This window comes from Neltuma alba, unplaced genomic scaffold (genome assembly GCF_004799145.2).
Source record: "Neltuma alba isolate B1F8T4 unplaced genomic scaffold, ASM479914v2 tig00012206_pilon, whole genome shotgun sequence".
Taxonomy (NCBI): Eukaryota; Viridiplantae; Streptophyta; class Magnoliopsida; order Fabales; family Fabaceae; genus Neltuma; species Neltuma alba.
In genome coordinates, this window is record NW_021636742.1 from 135,319 (window position 1) to 161,434 (window position 26,116).

General features: G+C 34.6%; 3 protein-coding genes and 1 pseudogene across 5 annotated transcripts; all 4 read left to right on the forward strand.

Annotated features, from left to right (window-relative positions):
• Window positions 1–3,181: 3,181 nt before the first annotated feature.
• On the forward strand, window positions 3,182–6,278 carry LOC114724946 (probable amidase At4g34880; annotated as a pseudogene).
• On the forward strand, window positions 3,761–15,293 carry LOC114724924 (probable amidase At4g34880). 2 transcript variants are annotated; one of them, XM_028911381.1, is made up of 7 exons: window positions 3,761–3,765; window positions 9,735–9,746; window positions 12,876–13,314; window positions 13,425–13,639; window positions 13,781–14,020; window positions 14,137–14,335; window positions 14,671–15,293. In XM_028911381.1, exons 2-7 carry the CDS (start codon window positions 9,736–9,738, stop codon window positions 15,034–15,036), a joined length of 1,470 nt encoding a protein of 489 aa, XP_028767214.1. In that variant the 5' UTR covers window positions 3,761–3,765; window position 9,735; the 3' UTR covers window positions 15,037–15,293. The 2 variants fall into 2 exon arrangements, with proteins under 2 accessions (XP_028767214.1, XP_028767212.1); XM_028911379.1 differs by lacking the exons at window positions 3,761–3,765; window positions 9,735–9,746 and having other exon boundaries at window positions 12,375–13,314.
• Window positions 15,294–18,275: 2,982 nt separating this feature from the next.
• Window positions 18,276–20,751, forward strand: LOC114724937 (probable amidase At4g34880). Its single transcript, XM_028911407.1, has 5 exons — window positions 18,276–18,906; window positions 19,037–19,251; window positions 19,390–19,629; window positions 19,727–19,925; window positions 20,083–20,751. Exons 1-5 carry the CDS (start codon window positions 18,364–18,366, stop codon window positions 20,473–20,475), a joined length of 1,590 nt encoding a protein of 529 aa, XP_028767240.1. The 5' UTR covers window positions 18,276–18,363; the 3' UTR covers window positions 20,476–20,751.
• A 1,901-nt stretch (window positions 20,752–22,652) lies between these two features.
• On the forward strand, window positions 22,653–25,151 carry LOC114724936 (probable amidase At4g34880). Of its 2 annotated transcripts, none has more exons than XM_028911405.1 (5): window positions 22,653–23,228; window positions 23,399–23,613; window positions 23,759–23,998; window positions 24,083–24,281; window positions 24,495–25,151. In XM_028911405.1, exons 1-5 carry the CDS (start codon window positions 22,683–22,685, stop codon window positions 24,885–24,887), a joined length of 1,593 nt encoding a protein of 530 aa, XP_028767238.1. In that variant the 5' UTR covers window positions 22,653–22,682; the 3' UTR covers window positions 24,888–25,151. The 2 variants fall into 2 exon arrangements, with proteins under 2 accessions (XP_028767238.1, XP_028767239.1); XM_028911406.1 differs by having other exon boundaries at window positions 24,404–24,625.
• Window positions 25,152–26,116: the final 965 nt, after the last annotated feature.

Here is a 26,116-nt window from a genome sequence, read left to right on the forward strand (position 1 = left end):
ACCTCTGCAACACAACCTGATATAATGATGTAGAATGAAGTATACCATGCTCTGCAAGTTTTAGCTTTATGCTCATTCGTGAAGATGTTTTCTTTGTTTGTTTGTTTTTTTTTTTCCTGATTGAAAGAGACATGCACTAATGGCATGATGATATTATAAGTGGGATAAGACGAGAGTTTTCATGCTATTAGACTGCAAAACTATTCTCATGCAGATCAGAACTTAAAATGGGGCTCTTCTTCAGGAGTGTTTGGATGGAAACCAAACCATGGTTTCAAAAGTGCTTTTACGGTTTACGAAGTAAATATGTGGAGGAGTTTGTCTCGTTTTGCGGAAAAGTGCTTTTAAGAAGCACTTTTGATAAGCTTGCCTCATTCTTTGTTGCCTTGTTTCTCTTCGTTTTCTTCAGATATTCTGATGATAGTTGCATTCTAACATTTAATTTATAGCAAGGCCCTACACATCTTATTTAGAAGTAGATTTTGTTGAGTCATCCGTATTTTGAAGACATTGATAATAAATTAATAAAATTTATAATATTATGGCAAAAGAAATATAAAATTTATAATAAAATTATATTGGTCTAAGGTACCTTCAACAAAATTATAACTAGCACAAGTATACAACTCATTATTTCCTAATTTTTACGCAGTGCGCTTGAGAAACAAAATATACATTGCTATGTCTTAAACTGAAGTCTTGCTAAATGTGGAATTCTAGAATTGGGCTAGTCTTATTTCAAATTGGGCCGAGCCCAATTATCAAAGCAAATTGAAACGAGGCCGATTTCAAAGTTTAAGGGACATCTCAATTCACAATTGAAGATGTGAGAAGTGCAAAGTTGTGCGATCCTTTCATATTTAAAGCATTTCTGACCCCAAAAACAAAAAAACAAAGCATAACCTATGAAGTAGAAACTTATCAATAATTTTTATTATACTCTCTCTTGAAGTTGAATAGAAGACAAAAACTATATGGGGCAAAATTGTAAAAACAATAACATCTTAAAATCCCCCTTTCTTATTTGTGATTTTTGAAACTGCTGTGACCTTTTGGAGATTTTTAATTTTCAAAATTTATTTTATTGAAATTTTCCTTAATACAAATATCTGCTTAGTTTTTTTTTTGTTGCTTTTTTTCCCCCATGTAAAAGGGGTATTGAAATTACAAGCGAAATTAATTCTGCAGTCTCCTATTTATAGAAAGCTTTCGTGCTACCAAATCACAAAGCTATTTTCTGCGCTTAGCTTATTTTTATCTCCCATATTCACTGTTAATTAATTAATATTAATATATAAAAACACTTGCAAGCACATAATAATTGCATTTCTCATGATAGGTTTTTGGTCTTTTGCCCATCATGATTATGACAACATCAGAGATGAAAACTGTTAGTCAGAACAAATATCTAATTTTTTTTTTTTATGATACGAAATTTAAGGGGCAAATAACTGCGGGTGGAATTGAAGCCGCCTTCGAAACATCCCATAACATTCTTTACGGGCATATTCTCTGTGACCCCCACCCTAAACAATATGCATTCATATTTTATATACTCCTCCGGTCCTAATTATAAGACCCAATTGACTTATTTGAGGAGATTAAGGAAGTAAGTTAAGTTGGTATTTATAATAAATAAGTGTTGTCATTCCTAAAATATCCTTGCTAATTAAGTATATTGGCTAAAACTATCATTATTAGAAGGATTATCTTGGAAAAAAATGCATAAATATAAGAGACAAAATGGATTGGGGTCTTATAATTAGGACCAAATAAAAAAATCAAATAGGGTCTTATAATAAGGACCGGAGGAGTATATAAAATCTAAAAAGGAAAAAAAATCAAAATTATAAAAAAGAAAGTCCTTCCACAGGAATATATAATATGGAAATTAATTTTTCTCGATTACCTTGAGGTTGCATCTTTAAGGAATAGTTAGTTAATTAAGAAAGAAATGATTAATTATTAGTTAATTAATATATACGCATGATAAGATTTTTTTTAAAAATTATAACACCATCTCAAAAACTCAAAGCTGATAATGTTCTCAATCATGACTTCGTTACGCGTATGATTATGATCTTGTTAATGAAATGACAGGTAAACAACACAAAACTGCAAAATCTGAGTTTTTTTAAAATATGATTATAACTATTTAATATCCAATTTTAGTATGTCCAATTTGATTATTGGAATGAAAACAGTTGTGATGGAAACACATGTTTGTTTGGAAAGATACTACTTCCTCATGTTCTTAACATAAGAACTAGATTTAAATTAATTTTAATCCTAAATATAAAATCCTAATCTTTTTTTTTTTATAATTTATAGTTCATTCTCTAAGGTATTCTTATTGATTACATATATGAAGAGGTTTTCATTTAATGGTAGTCATGATTAAAAAGATACTTTAGGTAAAAGAATCAATTCATATTTGTTACAAATAATTAATTTAACTAAGTTTTTTTAGCTTAGTCTTTGCAAAGTTTTTTTAGCTGAGTCTTTGCAAGTTAGTTAAGCAGCCTTTTTATATTAAGTATTGGAGCTAGTATTAATTACTATCTCTGATTCTTAATAAAAAAGTTAGTTTGACATTCAATTTAACCTTAAATATAAAACCACAATCTATTTTATTTTTCATATTAATCTATTTTTTTAGCTAGTCCTTATATTAGTCGTACATATTAAATGTTTCATCAAGTGGTAATTTTAGTTAGTATACTTGATTAGTAAGAGTATTTTAAAAAAAATACCTATTTATCATAAATAATTAATTTAACTAATTTTTTTAATTTACTTAAATTAGTTAACTAGTTCGTATAGATATTATATTAAGTTTCTGAGGTAGTATCTTATATTTTAACGAGGAAGTCGTTTTTGAAAGATTTTAACGATCTGTTGAAAACCATGAATGTATTTGTATCATAGGTTGTTTCAAACTGTTGAAAACGAGGAGTGGGCCATTACGTACATCCATAATCTGCGTCTATGGCTTTTTCGTCAGTCCTTACAAACACTCAAAATCTAACCACTCAAATCTAACCACTGAGTAGGAGTTGATTATACTGCCAACATGAGAATCTTGTTAGTAAGTAACTTATAAGTATCTTTATAAATATTCTCAAAGTCGTCTCCACTGGTAATGTATGGAAAAAAATAAACAAATGACTTTGAAATTACTATGACAGAAATTACAAGTACCAATTCCAACGCCATCTTCAAACTCAAATCACAACCAAACAACATGAGAACGAAGCCTTCTTCACCGTTTCTGAGCCTCGAAGGTGTAGTGGTAATAGGGATCATTCTCACAGGTTTCGTCAAAGAGATGAACGGCTCAGATTTCAGGATCACCGAAGCCACCATAGATGACATCCAGAAGGTTTTTGCAGAGAACAGGCTGACCTCCGCACAGCTTGTTGACTTCTACTTGGAGAGGATCAGAAGACTCAATCCCATACTTCGCAGCGCAATGGAGGCGAACCCGGACGCGAGAGATCAAGCGCAGGAGGCTGATCGACAGAGGACGGATACGCCGTGGGATGCCAGTGCTGCCCAAGTACAGCATCGACGCCAAGGACAAGCTCAACACCGGCGCAGGGTCCTTTGCGTTGCTGGGTTCCAAGGTTCCACGTGATGCGCACGTGGTGGAGAAAACTCCGGTCAGCCGGCGCCGCCATACTCGGCAAAGCTTCTCTGTTGGAGTGGTACGGGATTCGCTCCTCCGTCATGCCTCGGAGTTGGTGCGCCAGAAGTGGCTTTGCTGTGGTCTGTTCTTCTTCCTTCATCATCCATGTTTCGGTTGCTTTATGAATTTGCAATTTTAAAAATCGTTGAGGATGGTAAATGATTTTTTTCCCATGCTTGGCTTAGTAGCAGAAAACATGGAAAATTAAAAGTGTCTAGTTTCATATTGCCAATTACGAACTTACCGTTTATAGTACATATCATATAACATATTCTTATATTCCCTCCGTTCCTTATTATAAGAGACGAATAACCGAATTACGTTGATCAAAAAAATAATTAAAATTAGTTAAGAACAATTAATATGTAAAAAGTATAATTTTTTTTCCAAAAATACCCTCATTAATAAGGAGAGAGAACAATGGTAATTTATTAAAAGAAAGAGAAGTGGGAAGGAGAGAGTGTGTGAGTTGGAGACAATAAATATGGGTAAAATAGGAAATCAACACAAAAAAGTAGAGACAACTTTTAAGTGTCTCTTATATATAGGAACATGCCATAAGCACCAAATGTCTCTTATAATAAGGAACGGAGGGAGTATATAATAAGACCAATTATTTGACCATATTTTTTTTTAATACATTTTTTACTTAAATTTTTATAGGACCATACTTATATGAAGTCACTGATATTCATTATCTCAAGTTCTTCAATTGTATATGATCATATGTCTTTTTTTTATAATGTTTTTATAATTAAATAATAATATTTTAAAAATACATGGACACATGGCTTTATACAGTTGAAGAACTTGACATAATAGATATATAAACTTTATCTAAGTATTTATTATTATTATAATATATTATTAAGGGGAATTTAACTATAATTTTAATATTAATTAAAAATTATTTTATTCAATTAATTTTTTATTTTAAAATTTTTTTACAATGATGTAAAATTTTTTTAAAATAATTTGGAAATTTAAAATATATGGCATCATTACTTTAAGAACCAATTAATACAAGGAGTGGGGGGAGACGATGAGGAAGGAGGGTATAGGAGATTGAAAAAAATAATACATTTAATTTTGGAAGAGTTTTTTTTTGTTGCAAAATCTCTTTTTTCCAAGAGAAAAAAGTTGTTGCAACTGGAAACATGCATGCAATAAGTTAATTTATTTTGTTTTGTCTTCAGGTTTTAAGCTTTTGATATTCAATTTGTATTTAAAAAAAATACACGCATGCAGGATCCTTGCGTGGGAACAAATAATACAGGCGGGTCGAGTTTTGGATCGGCAATATCAGTAGCAGCAAACATGGCGGCTGTTTCTCTGGCCACCGAAACCCATGACTCTATCATCTGTCCATCTGATCGCAGCTCCGTCGTCGGCATCAAGCCCACCGTCGGTCTCACCAGCCGGGCCGGGGTCATCCCAATTTCGCCTCGCCAAGACGCTATTGGGTATCTATATATATGTCTATAATTGAAACGCATGCAATTGACTTTGCTTGCTTAGCTATAGTTTGATTGAAATAAATGTTTATAAATATATATATTTATATATATGACGCCGGCCAATGTAATATGCAGAACAGTTTCAGATGCAGTTTGCTTGATGTGATTGTGGGGTTTGATCCCAGAGATGATGCAACACAATCTGCAGATAAGTATATACCTGAAGGTGGTTACACGCAGTTTCTCAGAAAGGAAAGACTGAGAGGAAAGAGATTGGGTGTTGTTAGGCATCCATTTTCCAATCCCTATAATGGATCATTTGCCATTTCTGTCTTTGAACATCATCTCAACACCATGAGGTAAACAACAAGATCCAATGATCTGTTCTCTAATTCATTCACCTGTACGTATAGGCAGATTATTAGTATTACAAATGGATGTTACAGGGCAAGGGGTGCAATTTTGGTGGATGATTTAGAGATACCTAATATCAGCATCATTCAGGACCCTTTTCAAAGTGGAGAAACTATAGCCCTCACAGCTGAACTCAAATTGTCCCTCAACATCTATGTCCAGCAGCTCATTTCCTCCCCCGTGAGGTCACTAGCAGACATTATTCAGTTCAATATCGATCACCCACATTTGTTAATCGTCAGACAAACATTAATTTTTCTTCTGTGGTTAATTTCATGTCTAGAACTTATCCCGAATCTTACACACACACACACACACAGCAGTAAATACGTAATGATCTTTGAACGTGTTTGTAGGAAAAGACAAGAGAGTTTGGGCAGGATTTGTTTATTGCATCAGAAAAGACTGATGGGATTGGTGAAGGAGAACTGGAGGCAATAAAGAAGATGGAAGAGTTATCAGCAGAAGGGTTTGTGAAGATAATGAAGGAGAATGAATTGGACTGGTTAGTAATACTAGGATCTGATGCCGCCACAATGCTAGCGATTGGAGGGTATCCAGGAATCACAGTGCCTGGTGGGTATGACCAATCTGGAACGCCCTTTGGGATCTGTTTTGGAGGCTTGAAAGGATCTGAACCAAAATTAATTGAGATTGCTTTTGACTTTGAGCAATCCACTAAGGCCAGGAAACCACCTTCTCTTCACAATTGTGTTTGAACTTTGAAATGATGATAAATGTGACGAGCATTCTTTTAAAACCCATTTAGATTAAATCAAACAATTTATTTGAAAGATTAATCATGATAGAAAAGAAAAAACCTTAAAATCTTAAAACCATTATCATGATTAAAAGAAATAAACTTATATTACGGGTAACATAGATCGTTAACTTGGGCTTTGGACTTCTAACATCCGGAAATATTATTCAACTATTAGTTCAAACCAAGCTTATACTTTCAAATATACAAACTGATAGATCGTTTTAATATAAGATATGGAGTCTTTTAGTCAAAAGTCAACACTTTCAAGCAGAGTTTTGGAGGACTCTGGTCCTCTGACAGTCCTCCCACATCAAATAGTAGTAATTAAAAGTATTAGTTTACAATATTAGAGTAGATAAGTCCTATGTGGCAATTTATAACAAATCAGCATATATAACAAAAGTTGGGAGGCCATACAAGCTATAACAGCACACTATGCTTTCGGAGCCTTCCCTGATGGGCCACCACCGAACTATTACCTGAAGATAGTAAAAACCACGGAATGAGACAAACGTCTCAGTAACCAACTTTCCAACTAATCATACAGGTGTCAAGTGGGACAGTTATTAGTTCTCGAAAAACATAGATACATCCATAGAAATATAATTTTAATCATCCAAACCCTCACTATGGGAGCTAACACACAAGCCACATAAGTCTATCCTTCACTATGGCGGATTAATTAGACATATAGCCTATCCCTCACTCTGGGGGACGAATAAGAAGCTATAAAGGCCTATTCCTCACTGTGGGGATGAAGGAAGAAGCCAACTAATATGCACTAATGGCATCCTTACCATCTGGCAGGATAGGGCTCAATCCAAAATCCAAATAACAACCAATCATCCATAATATAACAAAAATGTCTCAATCTTTTCTTAGTATAATTCATAAGATATAAATCATATATCTTTTTCAAACTTCTCAATCACAACTTCAAAAATCCCACAAGACAATTTTCATAGCTCAAAAGATATAACTTATCTACTCGAGTTCCAATTAACAAATTATTATACCAAAATAGTAAAATATTCACAAACAACATATTAGCACATATAACAAGTAGAAAGTGGTTACCTCTTGCCAAAGCAATAAAAAGGATTACCACAAGGTCAATCCTTTGCTCAGCCAATAATTAATCTACACAATTAATATAACCACATATTAACATAAACTAATTAATTAAACTTCTTTATATTAGTTAAATTTCTAATTTAATTTAATTTTTATTTTAAATTCTCGCAGCTCTCGTAACACAAAATTAAGTATTTTAGAAATACTTAAAATCTTCTAACAAACCAATTATTTATTTACGACCTTCAATTTATTTATTTTAATAAAAAAGATTTTCTAAAATTTTTAAATATAAAATTATTATGTTCTAAATTCTAAAAATCTCAATTTAAGTTTAAACCTCAAAATCAAACTATCAAAAATTCAATAATATTTCAAATATTTATAAATAAATGATCTAATCAAAACTTTAATGATATAGCTATCATATATATATTTTCATGAATAATAAATTTTTTAGCTAAAATAATTATTTTAAAATCTTCAATTACCTGATAAATAATACTAAACCGATTAAAATCTCAATAATATGTCAAAGTACCCAAATAAATTATTTAACTTAATTTTAATCGGTAAAAATATAATATAAATCATATATGCCAGATTTTTCAACTAGAAAAATTCATTTAAGCACTAAAAACCAACAAATGAACAAATCTAACTAATTAAAATTAACAACTCATTTACCTCTAAATTTTCATGATCATCTTTTACCAAAACTCCATATTTATATCATATATAATTCTCAAAATTTTCTCTAATCATTATAGTAATAATATAAATAGGAAGCTTAAAATATACAGAAAATATTCATAAAGAAAGTTTGATAAAAAAAAGTAATTTTATGTACCTAAAATATCTTCAAAGCTTGTTTTCTCTTTTACCGGTTTGCTCCTCTTTCTCTCACCCCCTCTATCTCTCTTTCTCTCTTTCCTTCTTGTGCCGGGGAACTGGATAGTTTAATACTCCCACACATTTATTAGGCCCCCTCATATTTCTCTTCTATCTCTCAACTCCCAACTCTCATCTTTCAACCTTCACCCCTCACTTTCAACTTTCACATTCAACTTTTCACCGAATTTCGGTGGAAAGTTGACTTTAAATTTTTTTTTTAAATTAAAATGTTATTATTTTATTTATATTTATTTATTTATTTTGGAAATTTTTTTAACCTAAAATAAACTTTAAGATATTACAATAAAAGCCCTAGTGCGCGCGCGCACTCATTTGATGAGAAAAATAAATAGATGTATGTATTGTACTACCTCCAGTCCTACTTATAAGAAACAAGGTCCTAAGATAGTATTGTTGAATTCAAAAATAATCTTGGATGTATGCATTACATATAATATAAATTAAGAATATGTATTGAAATCTTTTAATTTGATGCGACTTTGGATATTGTTGCTCTGTATATGCAACTAGCATTGCTCATATGTAATTAAGAAGGATTAGGGCAATGCAATTTTAATTAGTCCAAGATGTAGAAAATTTAATTAATAAATATGATTGACTAAAAATGGCTAGACCAAATTATATGCACATAATTTTATATGTATAAGAGATCATGTAACCAAATCAATTTATACCCACACCATTGTGTACTTGTTATTGTCACTTTAGAGGGGTGTTGCATGACTGGTGAGAATGACAAAAAAAAAAAAATCTAAAATTTTCAAAATATTTACATCAAGTTGTTTATATTTATTATATCAAGTTTTCCAATAACACACAAGTACATGTCTTATTTTTGAAATATTGACATTTAATAGTATTTAACTATAAATTCACATGAAACAAAAAAAAAGGCATATAATCATTTGTAATTGAGAACTTGATATAATGAATATAAGCAATTTGAGTTAAGTTTTTTCCCCCTAAATTAATGCATAATGCTATTTTAAAATTAATTAATTATATATGTATGCTTTCGAATATTTTAGATTATAATACTTGCTATATCACTACTATAAGAGCTAACTAGGATTAGATTTGGTCATAAATATAACATATCAATTTATTTTATCTTCCATGTTCATCATCTTTTCTCACACTAATAGCTATAACTTATAAATTAATATTAAGAGAAATTATGTTACATTTATTATCATTAACTGTTTTATAGGAAAATGATAGCAAAATACCATGTGAATTTCAAAAAGACAAATAAGGCACCTGAATAAGTAAAATGACAAATAGGGCACTGGGTACCAATTTGGAATTTAGATTTTTGGCCTAATGACTGAATTGTCCTGATGAGTGAGGTAAAAAGGAGCTGAAAGTGAGAAGAAAGCAAACAGAGAAAGACGTTGATGAAACACGAGAAGAAGGAAAGAAGAATGTTGGAAATGTTATTATCTTACTTCTCCACATCACTATTCTGTAGACATTGTTGATTTGGTGGGCTTTGGTTGTGGGAAAGAGGATTTGTAGTAAGAGAGGGAGTGAACCTGTAGGATTACGTGAGTGAGTAGAAGTTGATGGCGGGATTTGGATTATTTATTTTTGTGGCTGTTTTGTGGTGAAATAGGAACATGATTATTACATTTGAGGGTTTATATTCAGTATTTGGTGAATGATGAAGCAGAAATCAGAAAATAGTGGCAAGCAATTACGTAATGTAACTGCTATCATATGCCTGCTGATTTTTGGTAAATCCCATTACGTGAATGGTAGATTTTATTATACATGTAGTTAATTATAAAAGTTAATAGTTCAATATTTATTGTGATGTACTTCAGGTGCATGTTCACTAAATGATTTATTTATGCTTATAAGTTGTCCTTTCGGTGAAAACAGGTTTACAAAACCCATTGAAGAAGTGGTCACTTCACTATAAAAGTTGTAAATCCCATTATGTGTTTTGTAAAATTCAGCGTGAAATTTTATTAGTGGTGAAAAGTAAGTTACTCATCCCCTAAAAATATGTTGCAAAATCTATTAACAAAGCGGTTACTTTTACTATAAAAGTTGTAAATCCCAGTATATGTTTTATAAAATTCAACGTGAAATTTTATTGGCTTTTAGAAACAAGTTGCCTATCCCCTAAAAACAGGTTGCAAAAGCCATTTAAGAAGTGGTCATTTTCACTATAAAAGTTGTAAATCTCACTGTGTGTTTTGTAAAATTCAGCATGAAATTTTATTGATTTTTAAAAACAAGTTGCTCATCCCCTGAAAAGAGGTTGCAAAACCCATTTAAGAAGTGGTCATTTTCACCACGAAAGTTGTAAATCTCACTATATGTTTTGTAAAGTTCAGCATGGAATTTTATTGGCTTTTAGAAACAAGTTGCCAATCTCTTAAAAACATGTTGCAAAACCCATTGAAGAAGTGATCATTTTCACTACGAAAGTTGTAAATCTCACTATGTGTTTTGTCAAATTTAGCATGAAATTTTATTAGTTTTTAGAAACAAGTTGCTCATCCCCTGAAAACAAGTTGCAAAACCCATTAAATAAGTGGTCATTTTCACTACGAAAGCTGTAAATCCCACTATATGTTATGTCAAATTTAGTGTAGAATTTTATTAGTTTTTACAAATAAGTTGTTTATCTCCTGAAAACAGGTTGCAAAACCCATTAACAAAGGGGTCACTTTCACTACGAAATTTGTAAATCACAATATGTGTTTTGTAAAATTCAGGACAAATGGTTTAATAATACTAGAAAACTAGACAGCTTCACATTCTCTGAAAATGGTTTTATGCGAAGAACAAAGACAGGACCGAAAAGAGGAATGCTAGACAATAACATTTTAAGCTATGGGGACTCATTGAAAATTCTCTATGAAGAATAATATTTAAGCTTCCTACTTGTTTATCACAGTTGGTGTTACTTCAACGACCTCTTCGACGGCGACAATCTCAGGGAGTACGAGTTATTTCAGACAGGGCAATGTATTAACTTTCATAATTAACTACATGTATAATAAAATCTACCATTCACGTAATGAGATTTACTAAAAACCAGTAGGCATATGACAACAGTTACATTACGTAATTGCTTGCCACTATTTTCTGATTTCTGCTTCATCATTCACCAAATACTGAATATAAACCCTCAAATGCAATAATCCTGTTCCTATTTCACCACGAAGCAGGCACAAAAATGAATAATCCAAATCCCGCTATCAACTTCTACTCACTCACGTAATCCTACAAGTTCACTCCCTCTCTTACTACAAATTCTCTTTCCCACAACCAAAACCCACCAAATCAACAATGTCTACAGAATAGTGATACGGAGGAGTAAGATAATAGCATTTCTAACATTTTTCTTTCATTCTTCCCGTGTTTCATCAACGTCTTCCTCTGTTTGCTTTCTTCTCACTTTCAGCTTCTTTTTACCTCACTCATCAGGGCAATTCGGTCATTAGGCCAAAAATCTAAATTCCGAATTGGTACCCAGTGCCCTATTTGTCATTTTGCTTATTCAGGTGCCTTATTTGTCTTTCTGAAATTCACATGGTATTTTGCTATCATTTTTTCCTGTTTTATTTTATTTTTTTAATTTATTCTATTTACTATCTTTGGTAACCAGTTTGTAGGTCAAAACTACTTAAAAATATATTTTATGTTAATCAAGATAAAAATTCATCTCATATATTTATTTTGTATATTTTATATTTAGAGGATATTTGGTTTCTTTTGAAAGTATTTTTTTAAAAAAATTTCATATAAATTAAAAATTCATCTTATATATTTATTTCACCTACTATAAAATTAGTTTTAAGACTAGTAATTATAGTCAAGTAGCACTCGTGGGCGGAAGTACTAACTAATTAATACAAGTGCCTTTTGTCTCATGGTCTTATGGGTATTGTAGTCTTTTCATCTCGTTTCCCTACCCCAAAAGCTGCTCTGACCCCATCCTTGGCAGGAAACCCATTTGCCATTATGAGCATTTGAAATTTCAAAAGCTTTTGATAAGAAAAGGGAAGTCCACTTTCCTTTTTCCACCCATAAACGGAAATGCATTCTCTCCTAAGCCCCCCCCCTCTCTCCTTTTCCCTCCTGAGCATTGCAGCCCGCATAAACGAACTCCCTCATGCTGAAAGTGTCACAGATTGAAACAAGAGCCTGTTTGCGCACTGGGATGGAAGAGAAAGGATGAATCTGAAATTCACCAAAAAGATATGCATCGTCGTCTTTCTTTCTCATCAGTTTTCGCCCTATTTTATATCAATCTTATTTAAAGTTTTGCTCTGATCCAGAGACTCTATTAAGGATTGATTAATTAAGCATGAGAACTACTCATGACCGTGGTCAAACTCACGTGAAATGAAATAGGGCCCCATTAAGACGGTAATTAGGGTTAATTAAGGTTGAGGATTACTCCCAGCTATCCTCAAACTCAGATACTAATGAACAAGATGAGAACCAAGCATTCGTCGAAACGTCTGCTTTTCTCTGTTGTTCTCGTAACAGTGACTCTGACCGGGTGGGTCAAACCGATCAATGGCTCCGATTTCACCATTAGCGAAGCCACCGTTGATGACATCCAGAAAGCTTTTGCAGAGAACAAGCTGACCTCCACACTGCTGGTTGACTTCTACTTGGAGAGGATCAGCAGCCTCAATCCCATACTTCGCAGCGTACTGGAGGTGAACCCTGATGCGAGAGCTCAGGCGGAGGAGGCTGATCGGGAGAGGAGGGATCCAGTGTTTACGTCCTCACGGGGACCACTCCATGGGATACCGGTACTGCTCAAGGACAGCATTGCCACCGACGACAAGCTCAACACCAGCGCAGGGTCCTTTGCGTTGTTGGGTTCGAAGGTTCCACGTGACGCGCACGTGGTGGAGAAACTCCGGCAAGCCGGCGCCGTCATACTTGGCAAAGGTTCTCTGTCGGAGTGGTACGGCACTCGCTCCGCACGTGTGCCTTTTAATTGGTGCGCCAGAGGGGGGCATGCCCTGGTCTCTTCTCCTTCCTTTTTCCTTTCTCTACTGGAATTAATGTCGACATATTTGATTGACAAATATTACTAATTCGACTACATATATGGAATTGATCCATCTTTGTGCAGAATCCTTATGTAGAATCGGGGGATACATGTGGGTCAAGTTTTGGACCAGCGATATCAGTGGCTGCAAACATGGTTTCCGTTTCTTTGGGCACTGAAACCGATGGCTCCATCATTTGTCCGGCCGATCACAACTCCGTCGTCGGCATCAAACCCACCGTCGGTCTCACGAGCAGGGCCGGCGTCATCCCAATGTCACCTCGTCAAGACACTATCGGGTAATCTTCTCTTTCTAGCCGGTCCAAGCTGCAAAGTAAAGTGAAAGGATCATATGTGATTTCCTGTATAATTTCTTTCTTGTCTGGCATTGACTGAAAGTTTGAATACATGTTTAATTGGAATGAGTGTGTATATGATAGGCCAATATGCAGAACAGTGTCAGATGCAGTCCACATGCTTGACGTGATTGTGGGGTTTGATCCCACCGATGAATCAACACATTCTGCAGCAGAGTATATCCCTCGAGGTGGTTATAAGCAGTTCCTCAGAAAGGAAGGACTCAGAGGAAAGAGACTTGGAGTTGTCAGGAATCCATTTTCTGACCCCTATAAAGGATCTCAGGCCATTTCCGTCTTTGAGCATCATCTCAACACCTTAAGGTAACAATACTGTTAACGTTATTTCATCAATCACATTATTTCATTAATCTGTTATGAGCTTTATAGTACAGATGGTTACTATGGATTTTGAAGATCGTGATTTGTGCAAATTGAAGGGGGAGAGGTGCGACTGTGGTCGATAATTTAGAAATAGCCAATATCAGCATCATTCAAAATCCTTTCGACAGTGGTGAAGCAGTACTTTTGTTAGCAGAATTCAAGTCGACCATAAACAAATATCTGAAGGACCTCATTTCCTCTCCCGTTAGGTCGCTGGCTGACATTATTCAATTCAACATTGATCATCCTGATCTGGTAAGCATCATCATCACAACAGGATAAAGCTAACTTGGCTTTCTCTTGCATATAGCTAGTTCTTTAATACGCGCGCACGTGCGCATACACTCAGTTCACAGCATATTTACCTTCATTTACATCTAGGCCAGAGCAATGCTCACCTTTTAGCTTGTATGAATCCTCTCATAGTTGCATTATTCCCATGATTGGCCTTACAAAACGGCAAGCTGTCATCTACAGAGAATAGTATCCACAACTACACTGATGATAATTTCTTTTTGGATATTATACTGAGAATCACACGTATGTTTTATTTAGTAGTAACTGATGATAAACTGCATTTGAACTTGTAGGAAATGACAGAGGAGTACGGGCAAGAACAGCTTGTTGCATCAGAGATGACAAGTGGGTTTGGAGAAGAAGAGATAGAGGCAGTGAGGAGGTTGGAAGAGTTATCAGAAGGAGGGTTTGAGAAGGTAATGAAGGAGAATGAATTGGATGGGTTGGTGACATTAGGATCTGATGCTGCTACAATGCTAGCAATTGGAGGGTTTCCTGCAATCACAGTGCCAGGTGGGTATGATCAATCTGGAATGCCCTTTGGGATCTGTTTTGGAGGCTTGAAAGGATCTGAACCAAAACTCATTGAGATTGCTTTTGACTTTGAGCAATCCACTAAGGCCAGGAAGCCTCCTCCGTCTTCACTTGCTTCTCTCTGATTCACTAATTTTACCCTTTCCTTGAGTGATGTATGTGTTTTCTTAGTCTAGTTATTGCAAAATAGAACCTTTCATCACTCGTTAATAAGATTTGATGCTGTTCACGTAGGACAGTAGCAAATTGTTGCTCTAGGTGCTTCATCCGTTGGACGCCTGTTAGTACCTATTGCTTGTTTCATTTAAACCTTAAAACAATGCTTTTTCATGCTTGAATTTTTAGTTAATGCAAATTAATGTTACTGACTCTGTTATGATCATCTGTGTAATCTAACCGTCCTTTCCGTTTGAAGACTCAAAGCAACAATCGATATCAATCTGTATAGCAGAAAATCTGTCATAAGTCACCTTTCTCTTGTTTTTAGAACTATTCCTTTTGATTCTGTTAACTCTAAACCTTTTTCCTTTTAGTTCGATTTCTTTTGGATCTCTTTATACTACCTCCGGTCTTTAATGAAATAGTTAGTTGACTAATTTAAGTAGATTAATTAGTTGACTAATTTAATTAGATTAAAGAAACTAATTAAATTAGTTATTTTTAATAAATATGTTTTGTTTTTTTGTAAAATATTGTTGCCAATTAAATGTATTGACTAGAGCTATTATTATTACAAGGACTATTTTTGGAAAAAAACAGATAAGAGACAAAGTGATTGGGGTCCTTAATATAAGATTTTATTTGACTTTTATTTTAGTCCTAAATATAAAACAATAATTTACTTTGTCTCTTATCTTTTTTTCCCCCCAAAATAGTTCTTGTAATAATAATAGTTATATCCAATAATTAGCAAGAATATTTTACAAAAAACAAAACATACAAATAACTAACTTAATTAGTTTTTTTAATCTAATTAAATTAGTTAACTAATTAATTTACTCAAATTAGTCAACTAATTCTTTCATTAAAGACCGGAGGTAGTATTAAGGATAGAAGGTAGTACTTTGTATTGTACTATATTTGTTTTGGAAAATCATTTTGTTGTTCATAAAAAAAATATAAATATAAATCAAGAGCGATTGGCAATCTCCTTGGTTAAGCTTAGATTTCTTATTAAGCTAATCGCTCTTAGAATACTTGCTTTTCTATGCTTGCCGGTTGATTGTATTGAGACCAGTGTTTACTCAGTTCAGTCTTCCATTTCTTGCTATTTATATTAACCTATAGAGGATACTTGGAAATTTTACGAAGAACTATAAAATTAGTTTATGGCATGTTTATAATTGATTTGTAAATCATTTATAAATATAAGGGATCTTTTGGATGAATAAGAAAGCTTTATAAATCGATTGTCTAAGAAAAATATGACTCACCATAGTAATTAGTGGATTAATAAAAATCTAAACTACCTCCCGATGTTGTTTATATTTGTTGGTATTTGTATTTTAATTAATTTTAAAGGAAATTAGTTAATTAGTGAACAATATGTTATAATTGCGCAAATCTCCAAGGAACAATTACTATGCTCATTTTATTTTGAGAAAATTATAATTAGGTCCTATCTAAGGAAATCAAATACAAGAAGTTAAATATTAGAAATAATTTCATGATTTTAAGGAATCTTTTTGTGTTTAATTTTCTTAGGTGGGACCTAATTGTAATTCTCTTTTTTATTTTTCTCGGCATGACTCGTGTACTTATGATGTTGGCAATTTTTCCTACCAATTATTTTTCTTGTTCAAATGAATAAAGCATGTCTAGTAAAAATGGGAAAAACAAGAAGCTAAACATTAGAAAGGCCAGACATTTAATATCAAACTAAACTGTAATAATAACGGTTTACAGAATATAGAAAAAGTAACCAAAAAAAAAAAAAAGATAACGACGCAAGAAAACAAGGATTGATAATAAAATTCCTCCCATCCTCAATGTGAGATCTATTTATCTAATATATATAGATTAGGAAAAATAACTAAATTAATTAATTTTAACAAATCGATTTTGAACGGTTCATATTCAATTAAATTTTTTAAACAATTTTTATCTTAATAAATACATAATTTAAAATAAAATTAATCTTAACATTAAAACTTCAAAGTCAAAGTATGTTTAGTCTTTTTATTTTATATAAAGTTTTAACTTAGTCATTTAACTTTAAAAAGTATTTAGAGTCTTTTTTTTTTTTTTAATCTTTAGTCTTAAATGATAATCTTTGAGAACAATCAGGGTTGTTTTAAAAATAAATTTAATAAGTTAGTATTTGAGAATATTTTATTAACATTAAGATCTCAATATTATCATTATTTGTTAATGGTTTTAGGACCAACAAAAATAAAAATATACCTTTTAAAGTTAAGAGACTAAATTGAAACAAACAAAATTAAAAAAACTAAGATTATATTTTAATCGTTTTTTTAAGCAAACTTATATTTGAGAAAAGAGTAAAAATTTTATATTTGAAGTGTTTATATTAGATCTTGTATAAAATTAATATTTCATGAGCATATTATACTCATCCCTGTGAGTGCTAAACCAGAACCAAAAAGAAGCAAGAGAGCCCTAGAAAAAGGTAATGAGATTTTGTTTGGCCAATAAAGGTGAAGAGATAGATGAAGAGGCAAGTGGAAGTATACTTATTTAATAGCCTCTCTCTCGACAACAAAAAAACTGAACAGGAGTTTTTTTTTCCTTTCCAATTCTCTGAATATGTCATCTCTGTTTCTAATTATAAGATCTTATTTATATATAGTCTACAAAAAAAGTCTTATAATTAAGACTAAAAATAGTATATTTTGCTTATATAAAATCTGTTTCTGACACTTATACGCTGAAAAATCAAAATTTGAAATCCAATGAATCATACATGAGAACATTTGCATTATATTACAACAGTATTATATTATCAGACTAATTTAGCTTATTACTTCAAATGATTAATTATTAATTAATTCGATAGCATGTTCATCCTCCTCTTTGTTTATCTCAATATCTCCTCTGGGACCACCATTGCTTTCTTTATATTAACAGAGACCGTATTAAGGATTGATTAAGGGTCAGGATTATTATTAGCTCATAGCTATCTTCAAACTCGCATCAAACAAAATGTAGCCCTTTTTTTTTTTTTGTTGCCAACAAAATGTAGCCCTATTAAGCTGCTAATTAGTGTTAATTAAGGATTACTCACACCGGCATCTCTTAACTCAGATGCCAATCGGCGAGATGAGAACCAAGTATCCCTCCAAATCTCTAGTTTTCTCTGTTGTGCTTGTAATCTTGACTCTCGTGGGGTGGGCCAACGAGATCAATGGGACCCTCTGCGTCCTTCACCACTGTGTAAGGATAAGGATTACTCAAAAGCCATCATCAAACTGGGACGTGCAACAATCAAAAACATGAGAAGGACCAAGCATTCCTCGCAACGTCTGGATTTCACTCTCGTAGTAGTGATTCTGACAGGGTGCATCTGGGAGATCAATGGCTCGGATTTCAGCATCACCGAAGCCACCATTGATGACATCCGCAAGGCTTTTGCGGAGAACAAGCTCACCTCCGCACAGCTGGTTGCCTTTTACTTGGAGAGGATCACAAGCTTCAATCCCCTACTTCGCAGCGTACTGGAGGTGAACCCCGACGCGATAGCTCAGGCGGAGGAGGCTGATCGTGAGAGGAGGGCTCCGGTGCATCCGTCCTCCATGGGACCACTCCATGGGATACCGGTGCTGCTCAAGGACAGCATCGCCACCGACGACAAGCTCAACACCAGCGCAGGGTCCTTCGCGTTACTGGGTTCCAAGGTTCCACGTGACGCCAGCGTGGTGGAGAAACTCCGGCGAGCCGGCGCCGTCATACTAGGCAAAGCTTCCATGTCGGAGTGGTACGGTGCTCGCTCCCACCGTGTGCCTCCTAATTGGTGCGCCAGAGGTGGACAAGCTCTGGTCTGTTCTCCTTCCTTTTCCTTTTCCCTTTTTCTTCTGTATTCATTGGAATTAATAATGGCGACACATTTCATGGGCAAATATTATTAATTCTACCGCAAATATGAAATTCATCTCTCTTCATATATAGAATCCTTACGTAGAATCGGGGGATACGTGTGGGTCCAGTTTTGGATCAGCGATATCAGTGGCTGCAAACATGGTTTCTGTTTCTTTGGGCACTGAAACCCATGGCTCAATCATCTGTCCGGCCGATCATAACTCCGTCGTTGGCATCAAACCCACCGTTGGTCTCACGAGCAGGGCCGGCGTCATTCCAATTTCTTCTCGTCAAGACACTGTTGGGTAATCTTCTGTTTCTTGATAGTTCAAGCTTGCACAAAAGTGAAATGATCATTTCCCGTATAATTCTTTCTTGACTGGCTTTGACTGAGAGTTTGAAATTGAATACATTTTTAACTGGAATGCATGTGAATATGGCAGGCCAATTTGCAGAACAGTGTCAGATGCAGTTCATGTGCTTGATGTGATTGTGGGGTTTGATCCCAGAGATGAATCAACACATTATGCTGATAAGTTTATACCTCTAGGTGGTTACAAGCAATTTCTCAGAGAGGAGGGACTAAGAGGAAAGAGATTGGGTGTCGTTAGGAATCCATTTTCCGGTCCCTATAAAGGATCTCTTGCCATTTCCTCTTTCGAACATCATCTGAAGACTCTCAGGTGACAAGAGAATTGATCTGTTCTACTTCATGCATCTGTCATAGACAGGTTATATTGCTATTATGAAGTTACTTAATGTGATTTGTGCAAATTGAAGGGCAAGGGGTGCAACTGTGGTGGATGATTTAGAGTTACCCAATATCAGCGTCATTCAGAATCCCTACAAGAGTGGTGACTTAGCAGTCATCCGTGCGGAATTCAAACTTTCCATCAACAAATATCTGAAGGACCTTGTTTCCTCGCCCGTCAGGTCACTGGCTGACATTATTCAGTTCAACATCAATCATCCTGATCTGGTAAGCATCGTCATCATGACAGAAGAAAAAAGCCATCTTGGGTTTACCTTCTTTCACGTTTTGGCCAGAGAAATCTTCACACACGCACACGCACACAAGCTTGTATCAGCATGGTCCTCTTTTGCAGTAACTGATGAAGCTGGATCTGAAATTTTAGGAAAAGACAAGAGAGTACGGGCAAGGGAAGTTTATTGAATCAGAGATGACAAGTGGGTTTGGGGAAGAAGAGAGAGAGGCAGTGAGGAGGATGGAAGAGTTGTCAGAGGAAGGCTTTGAGAAGGTGATGAAGGCGAATGAATTGGATGGGTTGGTAACACTAGGATCTGAGGTTGCTGCGATGCTGGCGATCGGAGGGTATCCTGGGATCACAGTACCAGGTGGGTATGACCAATATGGAATGCCATTTGGGATATGTTTTGGAGGCTTGAAAGGAACCGAACCAAAGCTCATTGAGATTGCTTTTGACTTTGAGCAATCTACTGAGGCCAGAAAGCCTCCTTCCTCTTCACTTGTTTCTCTCTCGGGCACCTTCTCTGCTAAATCAGCTTAGGATGTGAATTTGGGAGGATCGATGCAGAGTTTGGAAGCCTATTTGGATGGTTATATTCCTTTGGTTTGCCATGAGGGGCAAAGATTTACAAGACATATGATCAGAGATATCAGCGACCAGTGTTTCCAATTAAAGGAACCCGCAGAAACACTTAATTTTAAATGATTCCACAAAACCGTAATTTTAGCATCTGCCAAAATTGCGCAAACTCATGTTCTGTGTGTGTATGTTATAATTGTACAAATCTCCAAGGTAACAATACCAAACTTGGCATGACTCGTCGTTGCGATGTTGGAAATCTTTCCTACCAAGTATTTTTTTTTCCTTGTCTTTTGCCTTTGTTTTTTTTCCCCTCTGATGAAAGCAGCATCGCCTAATAAAGATGGAAAAAAAATGAAGCTAAGCATTAGAAGATCCAAACATTTAGTGCTGAACTAAACTACTAGCTCTGGTGCTAATTATATGACCTCGTTTGTAACTTCGGTTCTAATTATAGGACTTTGTTTGTAGACTATAAATGATGTCTTATAATTAGGATTGGAAATAATATAATAATAATATAGAAATTGCTGCAAAAATTTGGTAACGACACAACAAAATAAAGATGTACATGTATCCTAAATGAAAGACTGATAATGTAAATCATATTATAAAATAATTGTATTTAGGATTGAAGAAATATCAAGTAAGGTACTACCTTCGGTCCTTAATATAAGACCTTGTTTGATTTTTATTTTGGTCCTAAATATAAGACCCCAATCCACTTTCTCTATCATATTTATATATTTTTTTCCAAGATAGTCTTCCAAACAATAGTAGTTATAGTCAATACACTTAATTAATAAAGATATTTTAAGAAAGACAACACCTATTTATTACAAATAATTAACTTAACCTATTTTCTTAATCTCCTCAAATTAGTCAACTAGCTCTTATAATTAGGACTAGAGGTAGTATTTAAAATTCTCTGTCCCTTGCTCATCAAGGCCGGTATATATATACTAGTTCCTGTCCTAATTATAAGAGCTAGTTGACTAATTTGAAGAGATTAAAAAAATAAGTTAGGTTAATTATTTGTAATAAATAGGCGTTGTCTTTCTAAAATATCCTTACTAATTAAGTTTATTGGTTAAAACTATCATTATTAGAAAGACTACCTTGAGAAAAAATACATAAATATGAGAGACAAAATGGATTGTGGTCTTATAATTAAGATCAAAATAAAAGTCAAACGATGTTTTATATTAAGAACCGGAGGAGGTAGTATAAGGAAATACTATGTTGACAATTATTAGTGCATACTTGTTGCTGGCTTACTATTCTTCTTTATATATTTATATACTTCCTCCTTACTAATATAAAAGTTAGTTGAAAATTTAGAGGGTACGGTTTTTCTTTAAACTTAATACTCTTTTAGTTCTAAATATATAATTCATTTTATAGTGTAATTTATATTACAAAATGAAAATACTTCAATCTACTTTATTTCTCATCTTTTCTCAAAATATCCATATTAATTGTAAATGATTCTATCTAAAATATAATTCCAATAATCTAATATACATGACTGAATGAAGATGATAGTTTTGGGAGACTATCATATGTTTGTGACAAATAACTAATTTAGCTATCATATCTTTGGCTAATAAAGGTGAAGAGATAGATGCAAGAGGTGAGTGAAAGTATACTCATTTAATAGCCTCTCTCGACCCGGGGGGGGGGGGGAATTTAACAGGAATTTTTTTTCCAGTTCTCCCAATATATATTTTGCTTATATATAATCCGTTTTTGACACTCATACGTAGAAAAATCAAAATTTGAAAATCAATGAATCATACATGAGAAACATTTGCATTCGTAGGATCTTCAAAACCAGGAGAAAAACTTGACGTTATAACAGTGTTATATTATCAGACTAGTCTAGTTTATTACTTCAAATTATTAATTATTATTATTAATCAATTCGATAACATGTTCTTCTCCTCTTTGGCTATCTCTATATCTCCTCTGGGACCACCATTACCTGCTTTATATTATCCAGAGACTGTATTAAGGATTAATTAAGGGTCAGGATTATTATTAAGTATTAACTCATAGCTACCTTCAAGCTCACATAAAACACAATGGAGCCCTATTAAGCTGCTGATTCTGTGTTAATTAAGGATTACTCACACTGGCATCTCTTAACTCAGATCCCAATCAACAAGATGAGAACCAAGTATTCCTCCAGATCTCTAGTTTTCTCTGTTGTGCTCGTAATCTTGACTCTAGCAGGGTGGGTCAACCAGATCAATGGCTCAGATTTCACCATCACTGAAGCCACCATTGATGACATCCACAAGGCTTTTGCGGAGAACAAGCTCACCTCCACACAGCTGGTTGACTTCTACTTGGACAGGATCAGCAGCCTCAATCCCATACTTCGCAGCGTACTGGAGGTGAATCCCGATGCGAGAGCTCAGGCGGAGGAGGCTGATCGGCAGAGGAGGGATCCGGTGCCCACGTCCTCTCTGGGACCACTCCATGGAATACCGGTGCTTCTCAAGGACACCATTGCCACCGACGACAAGCTCAACAATAGCGCAGGGTCCTTTGCGTTGCTCGGTTCCAAGGTTCCACGTGACGCGCACGTGGTGGACAAACTCCGGCGAGCCGGCGCCGTCATACTTGGCAAAGCTTCTCTGTCGGAGTGGTATGGCATTCGCTCCTGGCGTGCACCTTCTAATTGGTGCGCCAGAGGTGGCTTTGCCATGGTCTGTTTTTCTCCTCCCTCCCCCTTTCCTCTTTTCATCGTCCATGCTTTGGTTGCCTTATGAATTTCTCTGTTTTCTCCTATATGTTTGGCTTCGTAGAAGAAAACATGGAAAAGAGAAAAAAGTATTTAGTTTCATATTTGACAATAACGAACTTACTATTTGTGCAGAATCCTTATGTAGAATCGGGGGATACGTGTGGGTCCAGTTTTGGATCAGCGATATCAGTGGCTGCAAACATGGTTTCTGTTTCTTTGGGCACTGAAACCCATGGCTCAATCATTTGTCCGGCCGATCATAGCTCCGTCGTCGGCATCAAACCCACCGTTGGTCTCACGAGCAGGGCCGGCGTCATCCCAATTTCTTCTCGTCAAGACACTATTGGGTAATCTTCTGTTTCATGCTATTTCAAGCTTGCGCAATAGTGAAATGACCATATGCGATTTCCCGTGTAATTCTTTCTTGACCGGCATTGACTGAAAGTTTGAAACTGAATACATTTTTAATTGGAATGGATGTGAATATGGCAGGCCAATTTGCAGAACAGTGTCAGATGCAGTTCATGTGCTTGATGTGATTGTGGGGTTTGATCCCAGAGATGAAGCAACACGTTGTGCAGATAAGTTTATACCTCTAGGTGGTTACAAGCAATTTCTCAGAGAGGATGGACTAAGAGGAAAGAGATTGGGTGTCGTTAGGAATCCATTTTCCGATCCCTATAGGGGATCTCTTGCCATTTCCGTTTTTGAACATCATCTCAACACCCTCAGGTGACCATTCTACTTCATGCATCTGTCATAGACAGGTTATATTACTATTATGAAGTTATTTAGTGTGATTTGTGCAAATTGAAGGGCAAGGGGTGCGACTGTGGTGGACAATTTAGAGATACCCAATATCAGCATCATTCAGAATCCTTACAAGAGTGGTGAATTAGCAGTCATGCTTGCGGAATTCAAACTTTCCATCAACAAATATCTAAAGGATCTTATTTCCTCACCAGTCAGGTCACTGGCTGACATTATTCAGTTCAACATCAATCATCCTGATCTGGTAAGCATCATCATGATAGCAGAAGAATAAAGCTATCTTGGGTTTCTCTGATATTCAATGATTGAAACCACTCAAATATATTCAGTTCATAACATGTCTACCCTCATTCACGTTTTGGCCAGAGAAATCTTCACACACACACACACACACAAAAGCTTGTATCAGCATGGTCCTCTTTTGTAGTAACTGATGAAGCTGGATTTGAAATTTTAGGAAAAGACAAAAGAGTACGGGCAGGGAAAGTTTATTGAATCAGACATGACAAGTGGGTTTGGGGAAGAAGAGAGAGAGGCAGTGAGGAGGATGGAAGAGTTATCAGAGGAAGGGTTTGAGAAGGTGATGATGGGGAATGAATTGGATGGGTTGGTAACATTAGGATCTGAGGTTGCCGCGATGCTGGCGATTGGAGGGTATCCTGGGATCACAGTACCAGGTGGGTATGACCAATATGGAATGCCATTTGGGATATGTTTTGGAGGCTTGAAAGGAACCGAACCAAAGCTCATTGAGATTGCTTTTGACTTTGAGCAATCTACTGAGGCCAGAAAGCCTCCTTCCTCTTCACTTGTTTCTCTCTCTGGCACCTTCTCTGCTAAATCAGCTTAGGATGTGAATTGGGAGGATCGATGCAGAGTTTGAAAGCCTATTTGGATGGTTACACGGCTTTGGTTATTTTTTTTTTTTTGGGACTGAAACACGCCTTTGGTTTGCCATGAGGGGAAAGATTTACAGGACATATGGTCACAGATGTCAGAGACCAGTGTTTCAAAGTAAAGGAACCTGTACTTTTAGCATCTGCTATAATTGCGCAAACTAATGTTCTGTGTATATGTTATAATTGCGCAAAGGTCCTAGGTAACGGTACTTCACTTGGCATGACTCGTGTCGTTGCGATATTGGGAATTTTTCCTATCAAGTATTTTTTTTTCTTTTTTTTTCCCATTTCTTTTCTTTTGTTTTTTTTTTTTCCCAAAGAAAGCGGCATGGCCTAATAAAGATGGAAAAAAAAAATGAAGCTAAACATTAGAAGAGCCAATTATAGGACATCAATTGTAAACTTATAATATAAATTATATTATAAAATAACTCTTATATTTAAGATTGAAGAAATATCAAGATATTTATATACCGGCCTTGATGAGCAAGGGACAAAGAATTGTAAATATAAGGAAATACTATGTTGACAATTATTGCTGCATGCTTGTTGCTGAGTTACTGTTCTTCTTTATATATTTATATATATACTTTCTCGTTACTAATATAAAAGTTAGTTGAACACTTAAAGGGTTGGATTTTGCCTTGGGTATAATACTCTTTCAGTCCTAAATATATGACTAATATTGTAATTTACACTATAAAAAAAGAGTACTTCAATCTACTTTATTTCCCATCTTTTCTCAAAATATCCATATTAATTTTAAATGATTCTATCCAAGAGATAATTTCAATCATCCAATACATATGATTGAATGAAGATGATAGTTTTTGAAGACTGTCATACCTTTTGTGACAAATAACCAATTTAACTAATTTTTTTAATGTCTCTAAATTAGTATTTTAGTCCTTATATTAATAATTGGAAGTAGTGTATTTATGTGTATAAATATATATATTCATAATATCTAATTTTGAGGGTGATATATGATTGGTACGCGGAATAAAAAGAATACTTGACTTATGCTGGATTGAATCACTAGCCGGCAAAAGAAAAAGGGTGAATAGCTACAAATATTCTTATCCTAAATTAATTTTCATTATTACTAAATTAAACATAAAATAAAATAGGTAATTATGTTTACGTGAAGGTGCTTAAGTATAAGTGTTTATATTAAGAA